The sequence below is a fragment of the Manduca sexta genome, chromosome 26 (assembly GCF_014839805.1).
Source record: "Manduca sexta isolate Smith_Timp_Sample1 chromosome 26, JHU_Msex_v1.0, whole genome shotgun sequence".
In the NCBI taxonomy this organism is placed as follows: Eukaryota; Metazoa; Arthropoda; class Insecta; order Lepidoptera; family Sphingidae; genus Manduca; species Manduca sexta.
In genome coordinates, this window is record NC_051140.1 from 11,998,946 (window position 1) to 12,020,749 (window position 21,804).

The window sequence follows — 21,804 nt, forward strand, 5'->3', positions numbered from 1 at the left end:
TTTAGTCTACATTGTTCTTGGTCTCATTCACTCCCGAAAAGGTGTGATGTGAACAGTGCGGTTCGATAATTTTAAATTCTTTAAATATTTTGCGATGCGGTAGCAGCAGCCGTTAAGTATAATTAAACAATATCCAAATAATATGCCTTAACTTTTTTGTGTTATAAAAATATTGATTTTCGCGGGAATGCCGAACATTAATAATCTCCCTATTACTAATGGTAAGTACTGCCTGCATTTGATTAAATATTAAGTGATTCATGCAAATCAATTTAACAAAAATGATATCTATGTGTTTCATTTTAAAGTTTTTCTTAAAGTTAGCTTACATTTCTGTTAACCCGACGACATTCATTCCATCTGGCGTGGCCATCAATTGTCTACTTTTAATAAGACCTATCAAGAATGAGCACAAATTCTGCAGATGTCATAAAGAATATAAATTAACCTATTTAAACTACAACAATGACAAGTTTAAACCCGCATTTTCCAGCAGAACATTAACAATTTGATATGTGGCAAATTTTTTACTATTTATGAATGTTTGCATATTTTTACTACCTCTTTCAATATCTTATTGTTATGCCAAGTTATATTGGTCAATAAAAGACTAGATTATTTCTATTTGTACACAACAAAAAAATTAACATGTGCCATCTTTTGCATGCATTTTAATTCAGCTACTAATATAACTGTTTTTTATGTTCTGTGTAATAGAGTAATTCACATAATAGTGTACAATTTGTTTAAATAAACACATTTCCAGTATTTACTAAAATAGACAAATTATTATGAAGTGCTTAAAATTTCAAGCAATGGAGTATTTGAAATTTAATTTAACATTTCATGTTGTACATAATGTATAAACTATTGATATCACTTTAGTACATGATATACAAAGTCGACAAGTGCATGACATGTTTAATGCACTAGACTTATATAAAGAGGCCAAGTCCAATGAATCCAGACAATATGTACATCATAGTTATAAAAAGTTAAATATTTTTTTTGTTGTATATATATAAAGACACATATATTAATTTAACCTAAAAAAAAAACATGTTTTTAAAATACTGCTATTAAACAAGGATAATCAGCTTAACTATAAAAGATATTGGTAACTAAATATCATATTAAAATTTTAGATGTAACATTGTGCAATTGAAAGCAATATTTTATCAATATTGATATTGTATTAAAATACAATTATGTATTTTCTATACCAGTCTAGCAAAGGGTTTAATATTAAAATATTTTATAGTGCCTATTACTTTCTAACATAATATTGTTCCCAACCTCAACATCCTCCTCAATTAACACAATTCTATGACCTTATATTTTTGTTGATACATCTTAGTTGGGTCTGAATATTTTAAATTTTTTTTTTTAAATTTCAAACATTTTTATGTGTGTATTCAATGGTCAGATCCTGTTGGAAATATGTATTACTGCCCAACGATGGACACAACAAATACCTAAAGCCAGCAAAAAAAAATCACTTTTTTGGTCTTAGTTTAATTATAATTTGTCACTCTCTTAATAAAATGATCTATTCCAAAATTGGTAATTTGTGGGAATCATTAAAAAACTCATTTCTGTTTGAGACTTTTTTCAAGTTCCTATATAATTGTCCTTGTTAAAGATAAGTCAAAAATTAAACCTATAGCATGAAAAAAAAGGAAAAATAAAAAAAAACGCAAACAGAAATGAGATTTTGGATGATACCCACAAATTAAGAATTTTGGAATAGGTCATTATTTATTAGAGAGTGTTGTATCTAATATTAAACGAAGTCTTGAATTTTTCCCTGACACTATTTTTGGCTGTATTTATTTTTAATTGTGTATACAGACTTGTGTTTTTTAATATAGTTACAGTATATTATGTTTTAATAGTGAGTTGAAATAAGCAACAATATTGTAACTTACGGCACCATTAATGAAATATTGTGCCGAGCAAATATTTTTCAAGAGATAAAATTCTTTATGCCTTCTGAAATTTATGAAATATTGTAATATAATCACTTCACATGATATTTAATTATCTGTTGTTTTTATAAACTAAAAAAATATATAAATAAATTTTGGTGAAAAGAAATCTTTTCATACAATATAACAAATAAAATCGTCCTGAATTATAAATTCTCACTGCAGGGTACATGCCTCCTGCCTAGGTCTCAATGCCACCGGATCTTGGACCTAGGCACATAGGCAAAGGATGGGAACACCGTAGGTTTTTAGTCAGTAAAAGTCTGACACGCCCTCCCGCCCATCCCAAGGCGGGAGATAGTCAACTGATGATTTACCTACGTAAAAAAAAAAAAAAAATGGGTACATGCCTCCTCTACTAATAAGAGGGTGTAGGTCACTATGCTGTCCTTGTCTTCAATCATTTTATGTCTATATTGAAATTGTTTTAAAGTAGACATCAAATGATTAACTTAGCGGGCACAATAATATTATCAAGAAACAAAGGTATTTTCCATGACTATATGTATAAAGATTTTGTGGCCCAAGACCTTCTACTCCATCATCACAAGCTATGACTTATTCACCCTTACTCTTATGCTTTATAAAATAAATAAGGTGTAACTTTTACAATTTGAATTTCTTACTATTTTGGCCAATCATTTATTACTTTGTTTTAAAACATGTTGGTCACAGAAATTTGCAAGAAAATTTATAATATATATTTGCCAAAGACTGTTTTAGTTTATCCTCTAGAAAACAACAGTAAAATTACTTCTTATAATTATTCAAAGCACAACCTAGAGGTTTACCTTATTGCGTGAAGAACTTTGTAAGGCTTGCTTTGGGATTTCCTTGTGAATACAATAAAAGACTATTACAGAAATATTTTCCTCATAATTCTTAAATGCACTTCCATAATATTATCTATTTAAAAAAAACTAGAATGCAACAGTAAAATACCTTGTTTGACAAATTTATGTGTGTCATAAGCATATGCGGAAAACTGTTTATTTGGTTTAATATGATATAAATTTATGTTTACTCATAATTTAGTTTATATTTCGTGTATTAGTACTACTTATGTATACTACTACTTGTATGGGCGTGAAATCTATATTCTATACTGTTATATAAAGCTGAAGATTTTGTTTGTTTGAACGTGCTAATCTCAGGAACTTCTAATTCGAGTTAAAAAAATCTTTTAGTGTTGGATAGCCCATTTATCGCGGTAAACTATAGTTTGGCTTTATAAAATCACGGCAAGAACAATAGGAGCGGAGCATGAATGAAGAATGTTGTAAATACGGGAAAAAATTATTTCCTTTGTGAGCCTATGCCACGTGCGCTGCGTACGGACATTATGACGAAATTATTCCTATTAAAAAGTTCTAAAAACTCACTACATAGTATAAAACAAAGTCGCTTTTTCTGTCCTTATGTCCCTTTGTATGCTTAAATCTTTAAAACTACGCAACGGATTTTGATGCGGTTTTTTTTAATAGATAGAGTGATTCAAGAGGAAGGTTTATTTGTATAATAACATGCATTAAATAGTGGAGAAATACTGTTATTTTGTTATGTTATACCCGTGCGAAGCCAGAGCGGGCCGCTATGTTTTTATATACAGCGTTCACAGTTTTTCTGTAGTGTTTTTAGTATCAGCATTGCACCCGTGCGAACCCGAGGCGGGTCGCTAGTATATTATAAAACAAAGTCCCCCGCCGCATTTGTCTACCTGACTGAACGCAATAATCTCAAAAACTAGCCTACAGATTTCAATGAAATTTGGTATGGATATAGTTTGAGACTCTGAGAAGGATATAGGCTGCTTTCTATCCCGGAAAAATAAGAAGCGGGTTTTTTATCCCGGAAACATTATGAACGCCGAACGGTGCCGCAAACAAAAGGTAGAAAAGAATAAAAGTCAAATGCTTAATAGATTATGGATATGATCCGATTAAGTTGAAGTTGGTTTTATATCAATAAGATGAAATGATCGATAACAATTTCTGATAATGTTTTACTCTGGATCCACAATCGCGAGTGCGCCACGTGGAGTCCCGCGCACGAGGCGCGACAAGCAGAGGCTACACGAGACCTGCCCATCCATTTCACCCCACAGTTTGCCGCTACGTCTACTACATATAAGATAGACGTGATTATAGCACTATGATTGCTGCGTTGTATGCTTACAAATATATCTATTTGCATATCAACTAAATATAAGAAAGACAATATATACAAGGAAATTATTGTAAATGACGATGATACATCGCAACATGACAAAATAGCACATTGCGGCTGCACAAGTGTTGTTTTGAGGTGGTAGGTCTGTGCCCTTTGTGTCTCGCGTCTTTTGACGCCGATCATAACATCGACACCGAGTGGAGCGCGCTTGAGGCTAGGACAAGCGATCCATACTATTATACTCATTGCCTCGCCTCCTGGAGATTGTGAATGCTGGTAATAAGATGCCCAATGATTTAATATTCAAAGACGGCGCGGCGGTGTGACCTGCAGATCTCCGTAATAATAATAGCTAGAAATGTCTATAACAAACGGCTTATAGTCTAGTTATCAAAATTATGCGTGTACGCTATACAGTGTACGCCCATTAAACACAAATAAAATAAATATCGTGTCAAATTGTGAATCTCATCTGTTTATTTTTTACTAATAAGTAAATAAAATGATAAAATTATTTTGGAGTTTTTTTTTTGGCTCAGTAACTGGTGGCGCTTCAGTATTATCAAATATTTTTACTATTTGTTTCAGATGATTACGAGGTTATTGGTGAGGCCCAATGGCAAATTTTGGAAAACAGTGGCGAGGAGCAAGTCATCAAAATATATGGTTTCCTCTTTTCAAAATTGCGCGCTGTTGTGTTTCACATAGTATGCGTCTTACTTTGTGGAATACCGTATTTTGCAATATCTTACTACCCAACTTGGCACCGATTCAAATACAAGAAATGCAGTTTGAAAACGGCTAAAGAAATCTGCAGTAAGTTAAACAATCTGCGCTTTTGTCATAGTTTTAAGAAATTAATTAGTACATTGTATTTTTTTTTTGATTGTAGTTACAGACACAGATGGATTGTTTGAAATTGAAAAGGTACAAGAAGTTGAGCTGAATCTCTCGAACCACCGCGAAAACAGACTAAGATATTTTGTTTACCAACACAGCCGCTTCATCTGGCTCCATGACCAAGGCGTATTTATCAATGTTCTGGCTCTCAATGAAAAACTTCCCATCAGTTTATTGATGGAAAATATGTCGGGGATTAATAAACGGCAGCAAACTGAATTGTGAGTATTATCATAAATATTTTGTGGCATTTTTTCTATGAACATGTTATAAGGAGCATCATTTTCTTCCAGAATCAAGCTGTATGACAAGAACTCAGTGGAGGTAGCCGTAAAAAGTTATTGGACCCTATTTGTAAACGAAGTTTTCAACCCATTCTATTTATTCCAAGTGTTTTCTATAATTCTCTGGTCCTTAGATGAATATTATCAATATGCATCTTGTGTTCTGTTACTGTCGACTGCATCGTGTATTATGGCTCTATATCAAACAAAGCAGGTAAATGCACAATATTCTGTTTATGTTACTTATTTTAAGTTTAGTACTGTGGTTGAGTTAAGGGAAATATTGTCTAAGTATGTAATCTTTTGGCATCGCCTTCCCTGTCGATCAACTTCCCCAGGTTTTGTAAATAAGGTTAATCTGCAGGGGATAATGCTGTGGGAATACCATTGGTCAAAATATTTTTCGTAGTAAGCCTTTATTTCGTTCTGTGGAACTTCATTGTATAGACAGCTTTGATGTTTCGTTTTGTACGGCCAAAATAAATCCCAATTTATCTGGCTTTATGAAGATAAACGGATTGGAACTTGGAGAAGTCCTCCAAGTTCCAAACCTCCTTCACTTCCATAAAAGTTGAGAACGCACAAACGATGTCTTTGCAACGTGACGATGACGTCATAAAATTAGTCTCATTTAAATTTGTTTAAGTACACTTGTACTAACACAATCGTGGTGAATAAGCGAATGAATGATCTTCGTTAGATGAGCATCAACCTGCACAACATGGCGGGCTCGACGAGCTCGTGCACGGTGACGGTGCTGCGGCCGGCGCGCAGCGGGCGCGAGGAGTGCGTGGTGAACGCGTGCCGCCTCGTGCCCGGCGACGTGCTGGTGCTGCCGCCCGACGGCTGCGTCATGCCGTGCGACGCGGTGCTGCTCACGGGCACGTGCATTGTCAACGAGAGCATGCTTACAGGTATTTAATTGTTTCAAAATAATATTGTGCTTCCACAATTTGCTGACTAGGAAGAAGAAAATGGGAAATTCTTTAAAAAATTATACAAAGTGTAATTAAAATAAACGGAACATATTTGACTAATTATAATATTGCAGGTGAAAGTGTCCCAGTGATGAAAGGCCCGCCGTGTATATCGCCAGAAATATACTCCACAGATGGTCACAAAAGACACACTCTGTTCGCCGGAACTCATGTCATACAAACTAGATTTTATGGGAACAACCAGGTACTTACATTTTTGTAGGCACTATATACCACCAGTTGCGGTCTTAACCGGCCCAAGACTCCGGGCCGGAGCAACAAAAAATCCTCGATTTTAATAGTCTTGCAGGTGATTAGACGCTAAGGCAGCCTCTATATGCCAGTTGTTTCTAAAGCTTTCCTAAACTGAAAAAATATCTACCATTAAAAATAGACCTAAGATACTCTAGAAAACACTCATGTATCACAACCTACTACAAATTTTCTAAACGTCATTGGATGCGTGTTTCATAACTTATAAACTTTGCAGGTGTTAGCAAAAGTGGTGCGGACTGGTTTTTGCACTGCCAAAGGAGAGCTCATCAAAAGCATCTTGTTCCCAAAGAGGTTCGGGTTCCAATTTTACAAGGACGCTGTTAAATTTGTGGTTTTCTTGTTCTGCATCGCTGCGGTGGGCATGGCTTATTCCATCTGGCTGTATGTGTTGAGAGGGGTAAGTTGTTTATTTCTTAAGATGATTTGGGTTTAACGCCTCTGTTTTATGAACAGTCTAATAACGTAGATATGAAGAATATTATTTATGATACAATACAAACTTATATATGAGTTGCGTTTAAACCTATTGCAATTTTTTTTATAACATTATGTCAGCAAGATGACGATTCTGAATTTGTTATTGAATTACCAATCAACAAAGTGTATTGACTTTCGTGTTTCAAATATCGGCATTAATAGTATAATGATAAATGCTAAGTATACCTTATAATAACAATATTAAAATAAAATTATTTTTGGGATATTTCCGAAAAATAGTTTAGTTTTTTTAACGTCTAACATCCGCGTAAACATAAGAAATCATTATAACAATATTATTTTCTATTTTAGTCTGTTGTTCCCTCTCAAATGACGTAACTTATTTATTATGTATTCTCAGAAAAGTGAAACAAATATTCTGATTGAATCATGTAATTTCCATGAGGGTCACAATTTATCACGAACGCTCAGTTTTCATTACTAAATATGGTGGAAGATTCTTATTAAGTCAAGATAGACATATAATTTATATCATAAGCACATACTTTTAATCACGGCTCCCATATGAGTGTAAATGTTTGCAAACAGGAATTTCTTAGTTAATCATGCTAGCGTATATTTTTTACGGGAATATTTATTTAAGTTACACAACTTTACATGTCCTATATGAAATGATAATTACGATAATTTTGTAATGTTACAGAGTGCCGTGGGAACTATAGTGCTGCGTACTTTGGACATCATCACGATCGTAGTGCCGCCCGCTTTGCCGGCCGCCATGACAGCCGGCATAGTGTACAGTCAACAGCGTTTACGCAAAAATAGAATCTTCTGCGTGTCGCCACCAAGAATCATCATTTGCGGCAAGCTTCAAATCATGTGTTTTGATAAGGTAATATTATTTTATTGACTAACACTGCGCGTTGATTGGTTCGTTTATATATTAAAACAAAATTGTCAGTTTTGTGTATGTGCATCTTTCCGACATAATATTTTAGAAGAAGTCATAAAATTTTCCTTTTGAATTTATGAGGAAAACAAAATGATAGATGCAATACCGGGGAACTCCTTTTTGATAACCAGTAGTGTATTAGTTTAAGCTACCTGCACATAATGCTAGCAATTTCCTTTTGCTTAATGTGGGGTAGAAACTCGAACTTCGACCAAAGTCAAACTATTAACATCATCATCACCATTGTATTTTACTTGCATTAAATGTAGGTACAAAATATGCAGCTAACGATAATGCACAATAGACTGCATTAATTACAAATTCAATTGCCTGAGTCTCAAACGTGTATATATTCTTTCAGACGGGTACTCTCACGGAAGACGGTCTGGATTTCTATGCAGTAATACCATCTGAATCTAGCGAGGGTAGGTTCGGCCGGCGCGTGGTGGAAGTCTCGGCTTTGCCAGTAAAGAGTCCTCTGGTACAGGCGCTGGCGTCATGCCACTCCTTAACTAGCATTCAAGGACAATTGAAAGGCGATCCCCTTGACTTGAAGATGTTCGAATTCACACAATGGGTGAGTATAGTAAAATAATCTATACTATTATATAAAGCTGAAGAGTTTGTTTGTTTGTTTGAACGCGCTAATCTCAGGAACTACCGGTCCAAACTGAAAAATTCTTTTTGCGTTGGATAGCCTTATGTTCGTGGAGTGCTATAGGCTATATATCATCACGCTATACCCAAGAGGAGCGGAGCAGTAATGCCTAATCTCAGGAACTACCGGTCCAAAATGAAAAATTATTTTTGCGTTGGATAGCCCTTTGTTCGTGTAGTGCTATAGGCTATATATCATCACGCTATACCCAATAGGAGCAGAGCAGTAATGGCTAATCTCAGGAACTACCGGTTCGAACTAAAAAATTCATTTTGTATTGGATAGCCCTTTGTTCGTGAAGTGCTATAGGCTATATATACATATCATCACGCTATGCCCAATAGGAGCGGAGCAGTAATCGCTAATCTCAGGAACTACCGGTTCGAACTGAAAAAATATTTTTGTGTTGGATAGCCCTTTGTTCCTGGAGTGCTATAGGTTATATATCGTCACGCTATGACCAATAGGAGCGGAGCAGTAATGAAACATGATGCAAAAACGGGGACAATTTATTAGTTTTGAGAGCTTCTGTTGCGTGCGCTGCGTAAACGGTTAAAGTTATGCAACAATAATGTATGACGGGATTGTTCCTCTTAAAGTTCTACAAAAATATATCATAAAACAAAGTCCCCCGCTGCATCGGTCTGCCCGAACGTGTTAAACTCAAAAACTACCCAACGTATTAGGATAAAATTTGGTATGGAGACAGTTTGAGACCCTGGGAAGAACATAGGCTCCCGGGAAAATATATAGCGTGACTTTTATAACGGAAAACTTTAGCCCGAAAAACTTTATAACGCGGGCGGAGCCGCGGGCAAAAGCTAGTTATCTATATAGGTAAAGTAACTTTCTAGGTTTATAAACTATTATGGGCGCCGCCAAGATTAGTTTTAGGGAGTTGCTTCTGAACCTACGCACTATAATACATAATATCATTAAGTAGTTCTTTTTTTTTTATTCGAATTGGGATGGTTTTTGTAAATGCTTTATCATAAAAAACCGTTGTGGTATATAGTTCCGATTGTTGCGAAATATTTATTCAGTGACTTATATAATTTGTGATTTATTTCTGGGCAGGAGGGTGGACATGCACCTACTTGCACCTCCCGGCGCCCATGAAACTATTTAAGAGTCCAAATTAGTTTTTAAACATGTCGGTGAACTTGAACTAGTTATAACTTTAACATATTTTTGAATTCATCATGGTTATGCAATAGATATCATAAGACGACTGTTTATACTGAGGAACACACATTCTATTTCAATCAGAACTATGTGTCACGATTCGATTTAGTGTTTTATCAAATGAGTCACATTGAAGAATCAGATAATATGATGCAAATATTTGTTCCGTCAGGTACTTGAGGAACCCGGTCCGGAAAACACGCGATATGATAATCTGACGCCGGCGATAGTGAAACCTGCCTCAACACAAGATACACCATTGGAAAACTTCAACGAATATGACCCATTCACAATGGAGATGCCATATGAGGTCTGATATTTTGGAATTTACACTTGCAGTGATAATATATAAAATATGAAAAAAAAAACATTTTTCATTGTCAATATGCATGATATTCTGTATAATAATTAATAAAGTGACGAACTTGAGATGTCTCTCCTTTTTTTAAGTTGGCTAACAAGGTCTTTAAGTCATACACATCAGGCTCTAAATCAATTCCGATTGATAAATTGAACTTAAATGATTTTCCTTAGATTGGTCTACTGCGACGCTTCCATTTCTCTTCGTCGCAACAGTCGATGGGCGTCATCGCCAGGGTGCTCGGACAACCACAAATGGTGTATTTCGTAAAAGGTGCACCAGAAAAAGTAAGTTTGGGCGTACAGAATTTGAATTAGTATAAATAAATCAAAGTATTTATTTTATAACCTTTAAATTACCTATCTGATTTTAATTAAATTTATTAATTATAATCATTTTTTTATGTATGTATAATATAACTTGGTGTGGGTATGGGAATCGTATACACAAAACCAATGACAGTACAATAGTATTACTTTTTTTTAAATAAAATTTATTTTAAATAAAACCTTCCCTTCCAGTAGTAGAGGAGGCCCGTGCTCAACAGTGGGACAGTATATAATACAGGGATGATATTATTTATTATTATTATTATAGGTTGCAGGTATGTGCACACCAGCGTCGTTGCCAGAAAACTTCAGTGCGGTACTAAATGAATACACGTCGAACGGTTACCGAGTGATCGGGCTCGCGCACAAGAAGCTCGACCGCAAGATGAAATGGGTCGACGCACAGCGGATCAAAAGGGAGACGATTGAGTGCGACATGGCATTTTTAGGATTTCTAGTCATGCAAAACAGCCTAAAACCTGAAACGACCCAAGTTATAAAGGAGCTTCACGATGCCAACATGAAACAAATTATGGTGACAGGTTTGTGATTTTTACTGAATCTAAAAATATCATTCATTTATTCCGTAGAATTAGTTCATTCAATTTATTTTCACGAATGCAAATGCGCGATATTATTTATCGATTATTAAGGGACACTATGGTGGGGGTATTACATTAATAAATTTATATTTTATACTTATTAATTGACAATAAACTTGTGAATGTCGATGTTGAGGTATCAATATTTGTCCCGTAACTACAAATAGTTCATTACGTTATATACGTTAAAAATCCTGTAGCTCTGGCAAATTTTCAACTGTCAAATTACTTCGTCGAATAAAACAAATGAAAAATAAATTCATTTTGCAGGAGACAACATTATGACCGCCATGTCGGTAGCACGCGGATGTTGCATGGTGGGACCAAATCAGAAAATTCTATTGATCACGGTTGGGCCACAGCAAGCTGAAGACACACAACCACCACTTGTAATGGAAGTAAGTATTAAAAATCCATTTAAATTAATTGCCTTTTTACTTTTATTCATATAACATTGCCGCCTTGGTGTCCAGTACGTTTTAAATAAGTATTTCTACCCGAAATCAAGATTACTCACTGCTTTAATGAATTGGTGGTAATATATTTAAATTTATTTTAGGTAGTGGGTGAAGGTGGGCCGCCAAAACATTCGATTGAATCGTATGTACTGGCGCTGGAAGGCAAGACATGGTCTGTACTAAGGACGCACTATGCGGAACTGATGCCTATAATTTTAAAACGAGGTACAGTGCTATTCGTGTTATTGTATAAGATTGAAAATTACTACTTTGAAATGAATCTTAACAACTGCCTTTAGACACTAGCGATATAAAAATTCTTAGTTCATAACAGAAAATGCAGTTGTACACAAAGTCGTTTGCGAAAGACAATTGTAAAATGATAAATGTTGTAACAGGCGTGGTGTACGGTCGGTTCGGGCCGGAGCAGAAGACGCAGCTGGTGACGGCGCTGCAGGCGGGCGGCCAGGTCGTGGGCATGTGCGGCGACGGCGCCAACGACTGCGGCGCGCTCAAGGCCGCGCACGTCGGCATCTCGCTCTCCGAGGCAGACGCCTCCGGTAACGCGCACGCGCATACACACACACACACACACACACACACACACACACACACACGTACACACATACATACACGCTGTTCTTTGGAGACATGTTAAATAACTTTCATTATTTTATTTTTGCCCTATTATTAAATACTTATGTGGGTTAGCTGTAAAATAAATAAGTTGAAATGTCATTTTTGCATTGTCTATTACATGATAAGGTTTACACTTAAAAAAAATATATATAATATAATAAGATTTTTTTATATTTACAGTTGCAGCACCATTCACTTCACAAGAGCAGAACATAAGATGCGTAAAGCTGCTTGCATTAGAGGGCCGATGTGCTTTGAGCACTTCATTTGCTATATTCAAATACATGGCTCTCTACTCTCTGATCCAGTTCTTCTCTATCCTTATATTGTACAAGGTCAGCCCCAGACGTATAATATTTAATTATTTAGCAAACACATATCGAATCGAAAGATCTTGATCCAGTTTATTCATTGAGGTTTATTTTTTGTTGCTGAGAACATTTAGACATTGTGATTTGCCATTAAATCCAATGTAATTAAATTAAGTTGCCGATCCGAGACAAACATAGTCGTCAGTGAGGTATTGTTGGGTGCAGTTCTACTCGATCCTGGGCAACAACCAGTTCCTGTACATCGACCTGGTGCTGACGACGCTGCTGGCGCTGTCGCTGGGCCGCGCGGCGCCGGGCCCGCGCCTCACGCCGCAGTCGCCGCCGGTGTCGCTGGTGGCGGCGGCGAGCCTGGTGCCGCTGGCGCTGCAGGTGGCGCTGGTGCTCGCCATGCAGGTGCTCGCCATCTACCTGCTCTACTCGCAGGCCTGGTCAGTACCTCATTATTGTATGCACGCGGCCAATTATTCATTATTTAAGACACACTTTAAACATAATCAACTAGCCTATTGTCAATGTTGTATTATGCATTTTCATTTTGCACCTTTTATTTTACTGACTAGTCACAACTCGAAGTATTAACTCGTTACTCCATAATTTGAATTCTACATAACCACACGAATTTCCAACTACAGAAACACAATTTAACAGCATTTGTATTATTATATATTACATAGTCTTAACACCTTCATATTTATTTGAAATATATAATATAAATCGCTTGGCAGGTTTACTCCGGTTGTGGGTGGCCCTGACGTTGAACAAGTGTTATGTTGGGAGAACACCGTGATCTTCATCATCACGTCGTTCCAGTACTTAATCATGGCCTGTGTCTACGCAAAGGGCTGGCCTTTCCGTCAACCATTCTGTACCAACTGTAAGTACATATTATTAAACTAATTAATAGAATTAAATAGTCATTATTATTTTTATTACTGTATTAAATAATCTACTGTAGTATCGGTATTGGAAACATTTGGTCATCTTTTTTTGTATCCAACATTATTGATAATACCACACAGTTTGATTGCTTTTTACAGCATTATTTAATTGTAAAGCATAATCTAAATGAAGTGTAACTTTGTCAGACTGCCTCGTGATCACATTGGTAACGCAAGCGATATTCGTGATCCTGGTACTGCTGTGCCCTTGGAAGTGGCTTGCCGACTTCATGGAGGTGCAAGTAATGCGGCCCGAACAACCCGAACAGAACATGTTCCGCGTCTACTTACTGCTGTTGCCGGTCATTCACATCGTCCTTGCAATTGCCATTGAGGTAAGATGTTATGTAAATTTGTTATTGGGAAAATCCTATAATGTTAAATTTGTTGTACAGATATAACAGAAACATAAAGTTGTTTTAATTGTTGAGCAGGCGACGCTGTCGAACCCGACGCGCATGCTGGAGCTGGCGCGCCTCGCCACGCGCTGCCGCCACAAGAGCGAGTCGGCGCGCGACTCCTCGGACGAGCAGCCGCTGTGCTGACAGCGCTGCGCTGCACTACGTCTGCTGCGGCTCCTCCCTCCTGCCACCAAACCTTATAACCTTCACGAGAAGCGTCGATCTGTTGCTATTTATTATCACTCAGTTTTTCGTCCTTGTGTGGATCGTTACGAAACGCTGTGATTGCTCTCGGTCATTCTTCACTGCTGAGTTGTGACCCACGAAGCCCAATAACATATTCGAAAACGTTTTATATTCTGTGATATAATTTGAATCGTACCGCTAGGCCTCGTGTAATAAAATATTTTGATAGATTAATTTATTTATAAAATAATTTCACTGTCACTATGTGCTCTTACTATGTTTTGACAGAGAAAACTTGTCTCATCTCGCTCTAGCCTATTAAAACATACATATCGTACAATTTCACGTTTTCATTTATGTACTTATGAACATTCTTAGTACTTATATTTATAACTATTACGAGCATGGAATATTCTGGACACAATTTTATTGTACGTCGTATCTTATTAATAAACTTATGTATATTAAGACCTATACAAATTGCGATATAAGTGTTTAGGGTTCGCTTAAACTGATAGGTGACGTGATAACTGGCAAATTCGTCGTCCAAAATTGTTCGCTGCGCGAATAAAATCGACTTTCTATATGCCCATATTGCTAGATTCTTCAAATAAGTTGCATTTGAATATCGCATATCTCTCCGCTATAATATTTTAATATTTTGACCTCCACAGCCTGGTCACGTAAAATGTGCTATGCTCCACATACAATATACACATCTACGGGTAATACGTGCCAGGACATTGCACGTCAGCCGTTATGTTGGTAGACATATCGATTATATTATGGGTTTCTTAATATGTATTTAATAGGTCAAATAACTTGCAAAATTTCAATATTTGTTTAAATTTCTCATACTATGTATATATGGAGCGCCTCCCGTACTCCGCGTCGTGTCGAGTGTTTTACAATGGTTTGTGTGTGTAGTTCTTAACTATTACACTGTAATAGGTAGTTTATCAATTTATTATTTAACTAGTTATTATATTCACCACTTAATGTATTAGGTACTTAGATATTTGTAAGGAAAATCCTACTTAAACTGTACATAAAACTGAATGGATCATTTTTTTGTTCATTTAGTTGTGATGTTCGTCAGTTGTGAGAGTATTTAAAACAACATAAACAACGTAGCAGTACTGTGTATACAAATAGAAAGTTTCTGAGCTGTGCTCGTTTCATTTTGTGATTTAGTTGCAAATTATATTATGTTTTATATTTATTAGAAATCGTTGCGATATTTTATTATGCTTTTTAAAGTATTAAATATTTCAATATAGTAAATAGGATCATGTAGGGACTTTTATATACGCGTGTAAGTAAAATTAATGCATTTTAACATTGAAAAGTCAAGCGACACTATCATAGTTATAAATCAAATTGATGTATGTAATGGTAGTGGAAAATGAGTTTTAAATTATGCGTGTATGTAATGATTGATTATAAAAATGTGTTTAGTGCAATAGAGATTACCGTGAAGGCTGTGCGCCGCTGTATGTGTTTCAATAAATGTGGCACTAGTATGAGTTTTCGTTCATACAAAATTTTCTCACATTATCACATGTGTATTAATCACTAAAGGAATTAAAACATATGTATAAGGTTATAAACATGTACACTTAATTAATTGGTGTCTAAAATATTATAATATATATTATATCGTAGTCTAATACCGTAAAAGTAAAAGTTCAATAACATTGCAGATAAATTTTGAACTATTAAATTATTATACAATAGCCTACAGCATGAATGTCTGCCCTAGACGTTTCAGTACATGTCTGGAATTTATTAGATGTCGTAAAGCAATGTTTGATTGTACGGCATGTATCAAACTGTACTAAAAATGTATTAAAATACCAAAGTAACTGTTTGGATTATGTTTTCGGATATGTGATGTGATTCCTAGAGGTTGATTTATTTATTTGGTTACCTAGTTAATGTCAATATTGAGCGCCAATATACAAATATTAAAAGTGCACTAGATATCCTCAACCCAAACATAGTGTAAGAAAAGGCGATGTAATGAAGTTGATTAACTTCTCGTGCTGTATTCAGTGATGATTGAAGTTTTATTGCGCAATTTTTATTTACATAGAAGATACCTCTATAACTGTGGTACCTCAAATACTAAGCGTGAGTGATTAGTAGATTTTATGCACATTAATCCATTCCTAATAATATAGTACTTATGTTTGGTGCTGAGTTTTATTTTAAGTAGTAATTTTTACCTTCGGCCAACTATTGCAAAATTAAGTATAACAACATGTTTTTGGAAAATGTATTTTCTTGTAAACTTGTTATTTATTGAACTGCATTATTGTGGTTGTTTTATAAAATCTTTATTATTATCTATGTGTACATTTCTCGAATTTTTGGAACTTGTTGACTGTTTTTGTGTCCGATTCTTCACGATAATGTAGTTCGATATGAAATTTTACTAATCACGACATTGTGACATGAAGTAATAAAATAAATAGAAAATTCAAAAACCACGATTTGTGTTATTTTATTGTGCGTAAGTGTTTACAATTTGATTGACTTAGCTCATAATTGAGTTTAGTGAAAAAAACAATATTAAGAAACTCCTAAGGTAAGTAGGGGGTGTACCCAGGTGGCTGTGAGGATTGTGGTGGCTGCGAATTCTTCTCTCGCACCATGATGGGACGTGAGCTCCGAGGTAACGGCGGCTCTTTCCACCTGCAAACGAATTAATAATATTAACTTGCTCAATGGTCATTGGTAAGAATGACAGCCTCAAGGTATTATGAGGTTTGCTCGCTCTAAACTTAAGTTAAATAGTGCTAGGGTGTCGTAGGGGGTAAAATATTAAATATAAATTATTTCCAGACAAACGTCGGGGGGCCAGGTTTTGGAGGAAGGGAGATAGCGCAGACTGACGTGGCATTAGGTTCAAGTACGATGCTTTCACTTGAGTTGAACGTCAACATAGAGATTATCCTTCCATCCTTTGCCACCACATTACAAAAAATAATGTGACCTAAATACAGCGACGATATATAGGTAAATAAAAAACGGAAAAGTAGCCGAAAATATCGCCCGGAGCTAACAGATAGCTAAGGCGTATTCTAGTGGTGATGTGTAATTTGAGTGTTTCTGTGATTTGAAATACGTCAACAAGGTTACCAGGGCACCAGGCTGAGGTTGTGCGGCGGCTTGTCCCGCGCCTGCCGCTCCGCGCGCTCGCGGCGCAGCGCCGGCGCGTCGCGCACCGCCGCGCACCACGCGCGCAGCGTGAAGTAGTACACCACCTCCACGCCCGACAGCAGCGAGAACCCCAGGAACAAGCCCGCGATGCCGCCGAACGATACTGTTAGCATATTCATCTATCCAATACAGGGCCGTAGCTAGGGGGGGCATTGTGGGGCAATGCCCTACCTTAATAATTAACAAAATTGTACATTACTACTCAGTGAAAATACATGGAGCAGCGAGTTTTTTATTTTACGATATGGAAGTTGGTCCCATAGTAAGAGTTATTCGTATTGATGGGATTTTTGTTACAATCTGTATATTACCTTAACAATTACCTAAGTATTAAACTTTTTTTTTGCTCACGTTCACGAGTCAAGGAAACCAAAAATCGATTGAGCAGATCAGATTTAGTAACATTTTTATTTCCGCCCTGCTTGTAATTACAGCTGCCCTACCTTGAATTCAAGTCTAGCTACGACCCTGATCCAATAAGTTCATCAAATTCAACTATACAGTGAGTTTGGATAATACCGGATCACGAGGCAATCCAGTTGTTTTAAGATTACTGATGAACCTGACATTTCCTAATATGGACACCCAGCCCGAAGTGCTATTTTGTTATGTGTCATAATTGTTTGCCCTTGTATTATTTACGGATTAGCAGTAATTTTGAAACAGGATCACTCCAAGTATTAATATGTAATGAGGTTTTACTATCCAAGCATAGATACTTACAGGTCAGATAGAAAGTACTTTACCTAACAAATCGACCCAACCGAAGAGAACTTCTCGCTTGTAACGCACCATCGGCCACGACACGAATTCTATTTCCAAAGAACTAGTTCCCCCGCTTCTTGACATACTAAAAAATACGACTTCAATATAATGTAATGGGTTTAAACTTTAAATTTCTTTCCTACAAATAATGATTGATAATTATGAATTTTATGGTTTTTACCTCTCTATTAATATTTCTTACTCACTCGACATCAGAAAGCTTTTCAACTTCGTAAACGGTGTGTGAACAACCAAGCTCACAAGAGCATCGCGTCACATCCGTTATAGATGCTGCATGATTCGCAATACATTCTAGTTCACGCAACGTGCAATGTCTGTAACCCTCTGTAGAACAATTTAAATTAAATTAATTATAGTTAATATGCATAAGTAGCGACTAGACAAAATGACACTAGACATACCGATCATCGTTCGTGGCTACCGAACTCTTTAAGTAGTAGGTACCATACTAGAAGTTTCTTTTTTGCGAAATACATACCAACTTACTTAAAGTAGGATAGAAATGTGGCACGCATTTACAAAACGAGCGACATCTTTGCATACGGCACTGCCGCATACACGCCGAGTACGTGTAAACTTTGGACGTCTCCAAACGTTGTTCATCAGCGAATATACAGCGTCGCTGACGGATGGACAACTGCCGCGCGTCCTCGGTGGTGTAAGTGTGTTTCACTGAAAAAGAAACCTTCTCCACGCGTCGGTCCCACGAGTGCTGTGCACTTTGTTCCAACCCGGCCATTTCCTCTGTTGAATGAATGTAGATCTGCACAGATATTTTTGAATCAACAAGCTAGCACAGGAACGCGTGGGTAAAGGAGTACGCGCAGTCATCCTTACGGATATCACCTTGCAATGCTAAAGAAATCGTGGGCAGATTGTCGGCTTATACGATCGAGAGGGCTTTTTCAAAGTTCTGTCCAAAACTGCATAATCGGTTATATTATGAAGAGCAAACATAATAACGTTTCGGGAAAAGCCTTTCTTTTAAAGGAAAAAAGCTTTTCTTTCTTATGATCATATAAAATTAGTTCAGCGTGCTTGATACGTAGTCGCTATTAGATGCTATTCTGACCTATCTACAATTATTGCCAGATTAGTATGTATTATTGACCGTTACTCACATCAAATGTAGTATTTTTACGATCAGTATTAAACATAATTGACCATTTGGCATCAGTTTCGTGAATAAATGCCTCTACAAATTGTTCAACTTGTGATTGCCTGGAAATATTAAAAACAATTGAAATCTACTGCCTTAACGGACTAAATTCACATAAATTACATGAAAACTTTACGAGGGCCCCGTTTTCCCTGCATGTCTGGAATTAAACGCATAGCAGAATCCCATTTCCGTAAATACTGGTATCAGCAGATCACAACATTCCTCGGAGTCTCCTTTCCACTCGCAATCATAAAACATTGACTCGCAGTGGCGAACAATCTGGAAAATAGTTATTTACATGTATTGGGTACCTACCTACTTGTAATGTCGCGTATGTTTCGCGAATTGTAATAGACTCGTACATTATGCATAGGCTATTTAAATCATTACCGAGCGTGCCAACGTGGAGTAACATTTCCCTATACCTATACAGTGATCACGTCATTTTTTCCTAATGTTTAGGAAAATAAGTTAGTAAAACATAAAGGAATAGAATAGATTATTGATTTATTATTATTTTTATATTTCGTATTAACCTATTAAATATTACTAATTAGCTATAGTTATTTGATAGCTTTATCAAGTCGAATAATTACATTTAAAAAATATGGTTTTAATTAAGTATCTACTTACCTATACAAAATCATAATGTCAATATATGATGTTACTGACATAGATTGCAGAATATAAAAATATTAAATACGTACTTTGAAGACAGCATCTTTGGGATCTTTAGCGAGGGCCGGAGCGTCGTGGTCGCTATGACCGACGAGCTCTGGGTATTGCGTAAATTCTGATGCATGCTCTACTATAGAGCTATAACTGAGCGTCGTCAGCCAACGCAACACATCCGCTGCTTGTTCCGGCGGATCCGACCCCCATACACTACAAAATTATGAACAGGTGAATCATCAAGCCAGTACCTATACCCCAAGTAGTAAAAGTTAAATTGCAAATATCCTAAACGACGACAAATTTTCCAGTTTCTATCAGAAATAAATAGAATATAGGCTTTCTGATATTAATCAGTTAATATCAGAAAGCCTATATTCTATTCCCATTTGTACTCTGTTGACCTGTGAAAGGTATATAAAAATCTGTTCAGAAGTTTTCGTAGATGTGCGTTCATAAAGATACGGACGGACAGCTAGGAAAGAATTTTAAAGTCTTCAGTTTTTTCTTCATTTCTCTTCTTTAGTCACCTTACTCTTTTTATTATTTTTCTTTTAATATACAGACACACCGGGTTCTGCTGTTTTATTACTTATTATTGGAATAGATTTGAAATGATTCCTTAAATGAATCTATAAGAACCTGCCTAATGTTCAAGTTTTAACAACAAATACTAAAAATCATCACTTCTCTATGTATTCCTCTAATAGTTCCTCATCTACTGGATTTATATCGCAAACGGTAACTGCCGGAAAAGGTACATCCCAATTATGAAAATCAGTGTCCAATCCTGAAAATAATTGTAATACGGTCAAAATTATCGGACGCATTGCAAATACAGAATCATAATATGCACCTACTTTTATTACTTATCCAAAATTCTACTTTCAAAACATTATTTAAACCTTTTAAAGAAACGATAATATTTACGATCCAAAGCTCAAGTTAGAGAAAAGTTTGTTTACAACTTTTACCACTCAGAAGAGATATAGTACTGGTACTCCACCTGTAATTGTAGGATTTGTTTGAAACTTTTCCCACAAACTCACGATGATAATGCACGTAGTCACTGCACCGACGGCTGTAAAACTAAACCACATAAATCTGCAACGAAAACATGCATTATTATATTCAGAATCTAGGGAACATATTTAACATTAATACTACGTTTTAGGTTTGCTACTAACTTTTCACAAAAAGGTCTCTCTTTCTCGGCGATATACCTAACGCCATGCAAAGTCGAATTGTTGAAGAACTCTGTCGTTTGATGACGAAGGCTGGTAACAAAAAGTGTCAAGCCACTAACATCAGCGGAATCTGGCCGATCCTTTACATTGTTTTTGTAGCCGTGTTTCGGTTTAACTTCTGGATACACCCTCATGTCGTTCACATTTTTCAACTCAATGGTTTACTTTCTGATTTTAGCACTACACTTCAAATAAAGGCGTCGAATAAAAATAATATTTATTATATTCCAGATCGTGTTGGACATGACAAGTAAGAAAAAAAGACAAATCCATTTCCCGTCACAACATTAGGTATTTTCCAAATAACCGTAACCTGTCTGAACATAAATACACTAAATCACGCGAAGGATAGATACCATCAAAACATATGTATCGATCGCCCGGTGCGTGATTTTGTTGTACAAATTAACCCGGTTTTAATGGTTATGAAATAATCGTAAACGACAAACTTTGTGTTGATTTACCTAACTTATGTTTTAGGTTTTTGTTATTACTCGTTATACTTATTTGAAAGTTATTATACAGATTAGATCAATGCTTGACTCATAGGTATAGTAGGCATGTGAGTGTTCTGATTTTATTAATTAATACGACGCAATGCATTGCTTTCGATGTGGCGATGCTGTTTTGGGAAATAGG

At 36.1% G+C, this 21,804-nt stretch overlaps 2 protein-coding genes across 2 annotated transcripts; one reads left to right on the plus strand and one right to left on the minus strand.

Annotated features, from left to right (window-relative positions):
- The first annotated feature begins 15 nt into the window (after window positions 1-15).
- On the plus strand, window positions 16-16,568 carry LOC115442535 (probable cation-transporting ATPase 13A3). Its single transcript, XM_030167587.2, has 20 exons — window positions 16-221; window positions 4,746-4,973; window positions 5,050-5,278; window positions 5,351-5,555; window positions 6,042-6,255; window positions 6,393-6,523; window positions 6,809-6,991; window positions 7,736-7,924; window positions 8,346-8,561; window positions 10,000-10,137; window positions 10,362-10,475; window positions 10,786-11,059; window positions 11,390-11,517; window positions 11,679-11,802; window positions 11,976-12,137; window positions 12,397-12,551; window positions 12,753-12,976; window positions 13,274-13,422; window positions 13,634-13,821; window positions 13,921-16,568. Exons 1-20 carry the CDS (start codon window positions 188-190, stop codon window positions 14,029-14,031), a joined length of 3,396 nt encoding a protein of 1,131 aa, XP_030023447.1. The 5' UTR covers window positions 16-187; the 3' UTR covers window positions 14,032-16,568.
- LOC115442538 (sodium channel protein Nach-like) lies at window positions 16,563-21,778 on the minus strand. Its single transcript, XM_030167592.2, has 11 exons — window positions 21,106-21,778; window positions 20,925-21,022; window positions 20,606-20,708; window positions 19,954-20,131; window positions 19,380-19,525; window positions 19,206-19,305; window positions 18,571-18,847; window positions 18,270-18,408; window positions 18,045-18,148; window positions 17,218-17,401; window positions 16,563-16,770 (listed from the first exon to the last, which is right to left on the minus strand). Exons 1-11 carry the CDS (start codon window positions 21,297-21,299, stop codon window positions 16,659-16,661), a joined length of 1,635 nt encoding a protein of 544 aa, XP_030023452.2. The 5' UTR covers window positions 21,300-21,778; the 3' UTR covers window positions 16,563-16,658.
- Window positions 21,779-21,804: the final 26 nt, after the last annotated feature.